This window comes from Varanus komodoensis, unplaced genomic scaffold, assembly GCF_004798865.1.
Source record: "Varanus komodoensis strain SLA01 unplaced genomic scaffold, ASM479886v1 scaffold4, whole genome shotgun sequence".
Lineage (NCBI taxonomy): Eukaryota > Metazoa > Chordata > Lepidosauria > Squamata > Varanidae > Varanus > Varanus komodoensis.
The window spans coordinates 35,333,055-35,345,040 of record NW_025335941.1 but is presented as its reverse complement, the minus strand read 5'-3'; the positions used below and the strand labels follow the sequence as shown (position 1 = coordinate 35,345,040).

Here is an 11,986-nt window from a genome sequence, read left to right as displayed (position 1 = left end):
ATATATATATATATATATATATATATATATATATATATATATGGACAGAAAAAAATCCCAGCATGGGCAGCCATCATAGCTGACTAGGCCACAATGAGAGCCGTAGACCTTTTTCTTTTTTAATCTAAATGTGCATAAAATTGTTCCCTAAATCTGTTATTTAAATCACTTTGTTATTCATAATTTTCTGCTAACATTCACAACAGGTCTAAAATAATAATGTAGATTTCATTGTTATATATGTCCTTTAATTAACATTTGGAAACCCTGATAAAACAGGATTTGATCAACAGTTATCTGACAAATAAGACAGGGGTTAAAAAATCAAGCCCAGAACCCAAACCCAAAATCTCCTACAAAGGGAAAACAGTAAGATAACATGATGGCCTCTGGAGGCAGGCATAGCAACTAGGATTCATATCACAGCCTAGAAAAAACAGGCAATTTTTCAGTTAAGACTGGTGTGTATCTATCTCAGGATTCAGTCTGAGCTTTAGGGAGGTCTCCATGGTGCTGAAACACGGGCTAAACCTATGTTCACCATGATGAATAGTGCTCTAACATTCTAACAGTGGAACCATCAGTCACTCCTGCACCTATTGGGTCTCATGAAGAGATTAATATGGGTCGACCTCACTTCATTATGAAGTTATGCTAGTTATAGTAGTCATGACTAAATTTAATGCCATTGGCCTTTAGTATGATAAAGTCTAGATCCATCATTACTAGTAAAAGCCAATCAGGTTTTCTTTCTTTGTATTTGCTTTCCTATCTTCATGAGGAATACATGGAAGCTCAAATTCTGACTGGGATCAAGGCAGGGATAAAGGAATAAATCCACCTTCCTCGAGGATCTGGCTATAATCTAGTTTCTCTCGTCCTGATCATGGAAAGATAGTGTTTGTCTACAGCATGGGTCCTCAAACTATGGCCTCTGGGCTGGATCTGGCCCACCATGCCAATTTACCTGGCCCACCATAGCTCGCCACGTGTGCACGTGCATGTGTGTGTGTGTGGCAAGGTGCCGGCTTGCTCTCAGGGAGATTGTTTTGGACTCGTTGGGAGAAAATGATCTCTGTGCAGGCATGCCCCGCCTTTCTGCGCGCACGCGCATGCCCCTGTGCCCCAGCCCGCACCCCCTGCCCACACTGCCTTGGCGGCCCGCACCCATCACTGGGACCTTTCAACTGGCCCTCTATTCAAAAAGTTTGAGAACCTCTGGTCTACAGCATACAATCAGCACACATATAAATAATCAATATGGTTCATTTATGACACAGATTTTTGGATATTTAATTGGAAAAGACAGGAAAAATACTACAACTCACATCATTCCTCAGTCAGCACGGTGAATGCTGGGAATTATAAGACTTCTATTCCTGTCTGAACATGCATAGGATTGCACTAAACAATTAAGGCACTCTAAGTTTGTTTATGCCATATTTGTCAATGCTGATAACTGGAGTTACTGATCCTATGTTTGTTTATCTGGGACTATGTTGCATTGAATTCAGTGGGAAATTACTAATATGTAAGTGTGCCTAAGAATGAAATCTAAATGCAATCTATAAAAGTATCAATGGATTCTTAGTTCCTAATTTTGAAGGCTTCCTTCTGAATCCCATCTAGTTCTATGGCAGTAGGTTTAATACCAATTATCTGGGACAATAGAATAAAAACCACTACTACCTGAAAGAAGGTAAGGAACATCTTTATGATAATAAGCAGCCCTCTTTGGCAGATTAAAATATTGAATACAGGGACTATGTTAATGGCTTGCACAACTTGGTTTCAAGATTCTGTATGACATGTTTAATGATTTTGTTTATCTATGCACATGTCATGGTTAGCATTTGATTTAATTCCTTTGCAAATTGTCTGGCACAGCTTCCACTAGATATGATCTCAATATATACTGACATTCTCTTCCCCCTGTAATCTACAGCATTATTAAACGCAGTTCACTGCAAGTGCATTTGGTCATGTTGAATTATGCTGGAGGGCTGATCTAGTTTTCTGTGGTTCCCAATACATGAATCAGTGAAGGCAAAGCCAAGAAGTCCCATCCATCTTCTAACTGATCCCAGCAAGTGAGATATTCCTTGTGGATTGTACACTGCCCCAGGGCCAAACGAAGCATTCAGTGGCAAATGTGGGTCTGAGCCTGGGAGAGAAATGGAGGCAATGCATGGGAGGCAGTAACTCTTCCTCAGCATCTTTATTCCCAGATATAGGTTTGCTTTGTCAAGTGGTGGTGCTAGTGGGGAGCGACTATGGGAAAGAGTTTGGGGCAGCACTGTAGGGAAAATCAGTGCAGGATTACCATGGGTTAAGAGTCTCTGCCACTACAAATCCCCTGGAAAATGAGCCATAACCACGTCGCAGTCTAAAAACCATGACCTGGGTTCCCAGATCAGTGTTTGACATTGGCATGCAGAACCATAACACACATTACAGCTCCTTGCCTCGAAGCAACACTTTTGAGGATGTTATTTGTAACAAACAAACTTATTAGTTTGTTACAAAGTCCTTTCTGTGGCTTACTTTCAGTTAGGGGTTTCTTATTCCCAATAGAACAGGGGTGGGTATCTTGTGGTCTCCAGATGTTTTTACCTGCAACTCTCATCAACCCTCAGTATTAGCTAGCCAGATTACATTTGATGGGAGCTGTAAGCGAAAATATCTGAAGGACTATAAATTGCTCTTCTTCCTTCTATGCCACTGCAGATTAATCCTTCCTAGCTTTACCAACAGACAGCAAGTGCTGGAAAGTTACATAGGGTAATATTACCAATATTTTAGAAAAACTGTTTGCTTTTCTAGGACTCTACATACAGCCAGCAGCTGATCATCCCAAATACTGGACTACCTTTGAAAACAAAAGTTTTTGCAGCTGTGAGGGCAACAAACCTTGATGGAAGGTACTGTAAATTATATAATTTATTTTGTTTGATGTATCTGTGGTGCCAGACACAGTTCTATATAAACTCTTTGGGGTACAGCAAAAGGTGAGCAGATACCAGGAACTGAACAAGGGATCTCTGTGGTGAAAATACATCTGTGAAAATGGATGATGACCTTGGAATCATACGTAGTTTACATGTAAGCACCATTGTCTTTCTTAGAGTCAAATATGGGTTTTGACCTGAAGAAAGGGCTGAATTCATATCCTAGCTGTTTAGATGGGTTTGCATAAGTCTTTTTTCAGCCAAGAATGGACAAATCGTTTTGTCACTTTCTATAAACATTTGCATTTTTTAAAACACAGGCTTAGTCCATCTGCTTTCCTCATCAGTTAGTGATTTATTTTAAGAGTCTATAGGAAAATCTATACACAATTTGCATGAAAATCCATACATACTTTATATGCAAAGTTCCATAATAAACACATTTTTGCAAACAGTTTTCTATAATATTCCTCAAAGAACACATTGTGGTCTAGAGATTTTGATTAGAGAAGTACTTTAATACAGAGAAATGAGAAGGCTGATTTGTATATTAGTTTGGAAAGGGCAAACTAATTCAGTTTCTATTAAAATGTGAACCAAATTAGTTTTCCCATTCCTTCCAAGAGTACTTTTACCTAGACTCAGCTAACCTGGACTGGCTTTAGCTAAAAGAATTATTGATGCATTTATTTATTTATTTTCTACACTGCCCATTAGCCCAAATGGCTTATAAGGATAACATCAGATAAACTGGGTAAGCTTGATGGTATTCCTGGGGTATTTCTAAGATGATAATTCTAGAGACATACCGCAAGGATTTCTGTGCAGTAAGGAAATAGTGTTTCTGAGCTGTAGAGACAGAGCATGGTGTACATCTAAATCACTGAGAGCATCCTGAGTAGTGCAAAATCTATACTGAGTCGTGCTTGTTGTGGTGATGCTTCACTAAAAGAATCCAAGGGGGAAGGAAGCTAATATTCCTTTCTCAATGCATCACAATTCTCCCTTAGGATGGCAAATAGAGCAGCACTGCTTGGTAACTGCCACTTCCAGAACTAGGATTCTCATGTCCATGGGCACTGGGTTGGGGTGCCTTTATTGCAAGGTGGAGTGAGAAAGGGTGTGTGTATTGCCTCCCCCTCATCACTACTGCTTGAGAGAAAGGCACTAGGATGGGTGCTGGGATTTAGACTTCTCTCAGACATGCAGCAGGGATTCACCTCCTAGGTGATTGCCCACTTCTGCCCAAAGAAGATCTTTAAGGCAGGAAGCAGGCAGAGCAGTGGCAGCCATGTGAAGTAGCAGTTGTCAGCCGTGCTCTCAGGCTAGCTGCTTTGCAAGGGGGCATGGCTGTTCTTGCCAAGCAACTCTCTGGCTCTAGCGTTCATGCCACAATGGGTTGTGATTTCCAGGTCTGGACAACACAACAAGTAACCATAGTACAAAAAGCCCATAGAACTGTAGCTTCTGTTCATGGTTTCTAAAGACCAAATGAAACATCATGATGGGTTTTTTGTACTACATTGACACCACAATGGACCAACAATGGTAAAAACCTCCACAGCTTTTCATGTCATGCAAACCCAGATAATGCATTGGTGCCCTATGGAAAACAGGAGACAAATGGATCACACCTAGTATTGGTTATTATCTGAACACCACAGCTTAACTGTCAGACTAGGGATTTTCAAAAACAAATATGGATTTGCCCATTATTTATTGTATCTTTTATCACTTCATATTGTAGATGAAGCAGTTTATATGATAAAAGGGAATATAACCTCTGTGCTGGTGTTTATGCCTTGCTAATGGCTCCCATTGAGTAGCAAAATTACAGTGATAGGTACACTCAATAAAACAAGTTTGGGCTACTCCTGCTGGTTTTATGTTGATACTTTGAAAGCAATATAGAGATCTCAACATATAATGCAAGAAAATGTGGATTCTTGCTGGATGAACTCATAAAGCTGAAATAGCCAAAGAAATGAGAGCAGATCAGTGACAACTATTGCACTTCAGTATTTCATAACTATAACATCCATGCCCCTGTACTGTGTGAGATTATACTTCTACATTAGTTTTCTGACATCTCCTGGTTAAAACTCAGAAGTCAGAAGAATTGTGAAGTGAGGCCCTGCTTTCATGTTCAGTATTCATACTGAAAATCAAGCTTTTGCCCTTCAGCTCGCTTTAGGAGACCTGCATTACAGTGTGACAGGTGTATCACCCCAGTCAAACTCCCTGCCTGATGCTGTTCCTGGAACGGGTTGCTTTCTACTGTTTTATGATTCTATAGAGATGCTTTAACCTGGTGTCCTGCACTGAGCAGGGAGATGGACTCAATGGCTTTCCAACTCTACTTTTCTATAATTCTATGATAGTTATATTGTAGCAGCTGTTCAGTAATATCAAGAATGCAGAAAATCAAAATTGTATTGTTTCAATAACACCAAAAGGATTTTGCTTATCTGTTGAATCAGAAAATAATGACACATATCAAAGTTACTATTCATCAAGATGCACATATCTTGCTATATCTCAAGTAATATTTTAACAGGTAATTATCTTTCTTTGTACAGATGGAATGTTTTAATGGACTACTGCTACACCACTCCATCTGGAAATCCAAATGATGATCTGCGATATGATCTCTTTTTCAGGTAGATATTTTCTAAATGTAGTATTTTGTCTGTCATGCTGTTATAGAATAGATGAATATATGGAAGGCTTCCAGAGTAAGCTCAAAAATTCTGTTCATTTAAATAAAGCATCCATTACATGCAATTGGTCTTTACAGTTTTGAAAATAGGTACTGACATGTGTCATTCCTTGGGGAAGGCTTGCCTCATCGAATATCAGTGCAGAAACATGTATGTTAACAATGTCCTTCATTAATGACTATCAGCTGAGTCTAGCTTATTCTGTAAGTTTCTAACAAACAAATGTATGCTAAACAAAGATACCCAGTGGTGGCATAAAAATGAATTTGGTAAATTCATGAATGAGAATTCTGTCAATGACAGCTAGTCATGGTAATGGTATATTGTACCCCTCAGTGCCATTTCTTCAGGTGCACCACTAGGAATACATTCATGTCTTGCTTGTGGGAGTCCCATAGGCCATTGTGGGAGACAAATGCTGGACTGACTCTGCTCTGCTCCAACATGGGTGTCATTATGTTCTTATGAATTGAGAGCCCACAAAGATAACCAAACTACCTTGAGGGAAAAGCTTTCAGCCTGAGTTTTCTTGGCCATCACTGTGAAGTGATAGATTAATTTAGCAAGCATCAGGTTCTGATAGGTCATAAATTAGTAATCCATAATCATCCTGAGCTACATCATTATCACTAGAACTATATCCCAAGAAATGTGCATATGACATTGTCAGTCAGGCATTCAATCTTTATTTACATCAGCCATAGACCTTAGCATATAAAATATAAATGCACAGAACTAAGAAAAAATAAAATGTATTAAGCGTAAAATCTTCCCTAATTTATTTTAGACACCAGTACCAAAATTATTGGATAGTTTATTGTACATAGCCTCTCAGAACCTATAGAAGTTAAAACTCTGAAACAAAAGAAAATCTTGTTTTAATAGCTGGCTAGGAGTCTTGCAGTTTTCATCACGACCTGTTTGTTTTGATCTGCTAAAAGAAAGGACACATACGCAGAATCAGGTCACCCTGGAATAGGCAACAGTAGGGGAATAATCACTTCAGTCCTTAGATCTTTATCGAAATTGTAGAATAATAGTACATTAGCTACTGTTTCAATATTCCATCTCCACATGGCCATAAGTGATTTCCCAAAGGGATTCCTTTAAATTGACCTTGAGTACAACTGTGACAGTATACTGAGTCTTGAATATGTAAAAGCTTATCTGTATTTTAGAACTGTTAAATTTTGCAGGTATAATGCCAATGTATCAAAGGATCTAAGTGAAAAATAACCATACCATGGGTATTTTTTTGCTATAGTCAGATTGTTCTGTTGTTCCATATCATATAAGTGCTGTTTGATTGCTTTGTTTTGCTGAGTCCTAACTTCAACTAGTGCTATGGTGATAGACCCAAAAAGTGAAGTTTTGTGATGACACACTTCATCCAAGCACTCTCATGGAAGTCTTGCAAGATCAAAGAGAGTAAACCAGTACAGCTGAAGCCAGAAATTAAGTGTCCTACACCAGACTTGCAAGTTGGTGGTAGGGAGGTTAGTTTCCAGATGCAGCAAAGCATTTGGAACACAACAGGGAACCAAAAAGATTTGTTTCAGGTATTTAGATAAACAACTTCAACAACTCTAGTGCCCCTGGTGATGATCTTCCTGCCCTTCAGTCCAGTCCTGATGCACCAACTGCTATATCTGAAACAAGAAACCATCACTAATTCATGACAGACACAAGAGGCCTTTATCAAAAAGTACTGCAGAAGACTCGTTGGGCAGGAAAACAGTGTATTAGGAGGAATAAGCAACAGGAGCAAGATTCAAGAGCCATGAACCAAGTGTTGAACTGTTGCTAAGGCAAGAGCTAGATAGCAGCATAAAAGTATTTATAGATAACCAGGGTTAGCAAGAGCTAATGAATAAATGAGTGTGGGGCACTGAGCAGGACATTTTGGAATCAGGGATGATATGTGATGGCAAGAGAAATTTGTGTCATATGATAGGGATCAATCAACTGTGCAAATTGTTCATTAAGACAGTGAAACGGGCTACAATGCAATAGAAATTCAGTATTCAAAAGTTGAACAAAGTATTCATTCAGAGTTAACTTTTTTTTTCAACATGCTGCTGATGTACATATGGTTCTTAAGTGGTCTTCCAACTGGGCACTGACAAAACCTAGACCTGCTTAGCTTCAGCAACGTGGTACTATCCTGTGCCTGGAACCATATCATGGAGAGCAGCAGCCAACCTTTCTTGTAGTGTTTCTGTATTCAACAGCACTTACAATGCATTCAGCAGCACTTTCTGTATTTCTGTTTCTGTATTCAGCAGCACTTATGAACTTCTTTGAGGTTCTGTTCTCCTGGAACCAGAAAAAAATTATGCTTGTTTCAATCTTTTCCTGCAGCTGTGACAAGGACCCTCAGACAACCATTATTGAAAATGGCAGGAGCCAGATGGGCCGCTTTTCTTTTGAAGTGTTCCGCTTTGTCAAGCACAAGAACCAGAAAATGTCCACAGTTTTTCTTCACTGTGTGACAAAGCTGTGCAGAGCTGATGACTGCCCCTTTTTTGCTCCTGTAGGTTTTGGAGTGTATTGGTAATGTTACAGTTAGCACTAAACCTGGATGACTGTACCTGTACCTGACACATAATGAAATGTATGCCATCTCTAATTACCAGTTCAAGTTGTATTTAGCTTGTGAGAAGCTTTCCTTCTATGGGTGATTTTTCCATCACTTCCCTTATCTAACAACAAGGATAGGTGCCCTGTAGATGATTGGGTCTACATAAACCCTGCTTAGGCACTTGCTAGAAGGTGTCCCTTCCCCACCCATGTCATCTCTTCCCTCTAAATCCCTGACTTTCCCAGGGTGGCAAGGGAGGAAGGGGTGTTTTGCTAATGCTTGCTTGAATACAAGTGGAGCATTCTGTGTGACAGGCAGGCTCCTGACTGCACAGAGAGTCCTGCTTGCTTTGAAGTGGATGCAAGTAGAATCCCCTTGCAAACCTGGTACTCAGCATGCAAGGTTGGGGTGGGGGGCAGCAGGCACAGGGATATTGGTGGTGAGACCAGCAGTTTTAGCCCTCTTGCATTCTCTCTCTGCCTGAACATACATATAATCACCCAATGATATGATAGCTGTAGCCATTGAGCAGGAAAAAATAGGAGACTACAGAGATACAGCAGGTAACAGAAGCTGAAGCTAGAACAAAGTCAATGCATGAATCAAATTCCTCAGCATCCTTAAGATGGGTTGTATCCAGAGATGGGCTATAGCCATAGTCTAATGATCAGCACTCAACTCACAGGACATAGCATGATTGTGCCTCATAACACAAAGGCAGGGGCAGGTTACTTCTGTCAATTCTTTCCCCATGTATCATCTTGTTCCCTCTAAAATATTATGCTCCTGAGCTGGGCTCAGCTTCTGAGCTTCAGAATAGTGTGAAGTGGCATGGCGTTTTCAGAGGGAAGGGGAATTTACAAAAAGTGCTCTCCTTTGGTCCAAGGAATCCTCTATTAAGCAAAGCCCTTCTCTTTAAGCTAGGCTCAGATTAATATATTCCGAGCATCATGGATTGTGTCCAGTGCTGTACTACCGCTAATGTGAATAATGCTGCACTTGCATAAATACTCTAGCACAGCATGTATAGTTCCATATGAATTGGGCTTGGAAACTTGTCATGGCAGCCAGTGCTGTGGGGATTGCATAAGAGGTAGAGTATGCCAGTGCAGCATTGTTTAAATTAGTGCTAGTTAGCACTGGAAATTGTCCTACTTTTTAAACAAAATCAGTTGTGAATATGAAAGAAAACAAGAGGCATGAACAACATTCAGTAGTTTTAATACAAGATGAATGGAAGTAGGTAAGAATCATGTTCAATGTGATACCCAGAGATCTTGTGCCAAAATTCAAAACAGAATGAAAATATTTCTGTCCATTCTAAAATTATGAATGTTTTGATTGACCCTCTAGATCTGCAGTTTCAGAAGGCGAAGAGATGTAGCAAAGAGAACCACGTGGAGTCCTCAGAGCACTTCTGGAAGTGCTGTAATCACTGCTGGACCCATCATTACTAGGACTGGTAGGAACGATTGTATGACTGAATGATTTGCAGGACCCAAAGAAACATTTCCCTATTTTAGGGTCAGTTTCCACTGGCTCTAAACCACTATTCCGGCATTCAGCCACGCAGGATCAACATTGCTTCGGGGTCGGGGAGGGAACAATGGGAAAAACATGCTTGTTAGCATCCTCTGTCCTTGCATTCCTCATGGAACCAGCCCCTTTCCTCCCTGTGCTGAAGAGGGAGTTTCTGAAATGGGGAGGTACATGCAGGGTTTCTGCTGTGTACATGCAGAAACCCTTCTAGGGCCTGTTATTTAGAATCCTGATAGTGCAGGATTTAAAATTGCATGAGAAGCTTACACACAAATCTGCAGAAGACTGCAGTTTTAAATTTTCTTCTTTTATTTCTTTGAATTTATTCATTGGAAGAAATTCATTCATTAGATTTTCATCCTTCCTTTCTACCAAAAAAAATTGGCACTCAGTGGCTTACAGACACGATAAATGCCATGTCCTACTTTCTGAGCCTGAGTCTAACAAACATATCAATAGTAACAAAATAGCTAGCCAGAAACAGCTGCAGCAGATCTCAGATCTAGTTCCCAGATTTTGTATAAGCACAAAGAGGCCCTGGAAATACTATTTTCAAATTACAGTATATCTATTATATATTTTATACAGATGAGACCCCAACCAACAATTCACAGCTTGGTAAGTTGTACCAATAAGACAGACAATTCGTTCTTCATTTCTTTAAAATGTGAAGTTTAGGTTTTGGATTCTGTTTGATATGCTACCATATATTCTGGTAAATGTTGAACGGTCAATTAAATACCTATGGTCAGATTTTAAAAGCTTAGCTGACTCTACCCTTCAAAATGGATTTGACATTTAAAAGGCCCATTGCAGTCTTGCTTATACGACTGTGACCAGACATAGGTCAGGTTTATCCATGCCACTGCCTGTCTTCCGTAGCAGACTGAAAGACAAAGATCAATGTGGGAGCACGGCATGCTGTAGTAAGCAAAAAGACAATTAATTGTGGGAAAAGCCAGCTGGAGTTATGCAGTCCTCTACTAATTACATTTTGGGGGTGGGGAGAGGAATAAAGCATGTACTGTAGGATTGGAATCAGTGGAGTGAGCAATCAGTGGAGTGAGCAAGCAATCTTGGTACTGGCATAAGTGGGGAAATTGATCTCCACATCCCTGCTGGCACACAATGGCTGGGTTGGGAGATAGGGAAGCAACATTTTTGCCAATGCCTTTGCCACTTCTTAAGCATACTTTCCCTCTCATTAAAACTAGCCTGAGGAAAATGACCTGTGCGACTCCACGAGGTGCCTGGGGAGAAGAGGGTTTATTATTATTTAATCACGCTTTACCCCAGTTTTCAACTAAAAGAGGCCTGCACAGCTTACCAGGGTTAATAGCAGGACAATCCCTACCTCTTCCTGGATACATCCCATTTTAGACTCCGCCTCCTTAGGATCATCTTCACTATGTCAGTGATGACTCCAGAGCTTTTGGAATCACATCTGGAGGGCTTCATCCTGTGGACTCCTTCTTTTGTCTGTAGACCTGCCTTTTCCATTTGTAGAAAGTGAGCTCCAAAGTATTGTACAGTCACCTTCAGGGAACATAGGATTGATCTCTTCAGTATGAAAGACCAGGGGACTGAAATATCTTGTGTTGGATGATTATCAGGGCTTTACAGCAATTTCGTAACACCTTCTTCTCTATCTCTTCCTTTTGCAGGTAATTTGAGTGGATCTACTTTTCAGCTGAATTCAGTCACCAGTGCATTGATTTCAGGAATAGTTATTCTAGGAATTATGAGCATCATTTTTTTCATATTCTCCATCCTCCTCCTCCACAGAAAGTGGCCCAGCAGTAGTCCAGTTCTGAGTGGTGTACGGAACCCTGTTTTTAACTAGAAGGAACAAATCACTTGGACTCCCTCTGTGGGATTGCCATGAAATATGTTTCCTTTATGTGTCTTCAGGGTAGCATCCTGCCATTTTCAGATTCTGGCTATTCTTACTTGTAGCCTTATAAATCTTATTGTTTAGATGATACTAAGCAGTAAAAGATAATGCTTGTTCTTTTTCAATTATGAGTGTGTGTATGAGAACAATCATGGTGTCTGATATTTCATATACAGGATTACTGATAACTGAAAGGGGTTTCTGACCTCCAACTGTAATCATAAAGTTTTTTTCCCTTTCCAAATATCTGTGGTCATTAGACAAAGTACAAGAGAATTTTGAGGTCCTTCTCTGACCTTCAAAA

General features: G+C 40.0%; 1 protein-coding gene across 1 annotated transcript in view; it reads left to right on the top strand.

The window, feature by feature from the left end:
* Positions 1-11,631, top strand: part of ZPLD1 (zona pellucida like domain containing 1) — a 44,832-nt gene extending 33,201 nt beyond the window's left edge. The window contains exons 7-10 of the mRNA XM_044442500.1: positions 8,030-8,201; positions 9,603-9,711; positions 10,377-10,406; positions 11,453-11,631. Of these exons, the coding sequence (XP_044298435.1) occupies positions 8,030-8,201; positions 9,603-9,711; positions 10,377-10,406; positions 11,453-11,631 (490 nt within the window). The remainder of the gene's footprint in view (positions 1-8,029; positions 8,202-9,602; positions 9,712-10,376; positions 10,407-11,452) is intronic.
* Positions 11,632-11,986: the final 355 nt, after the last annotated feature.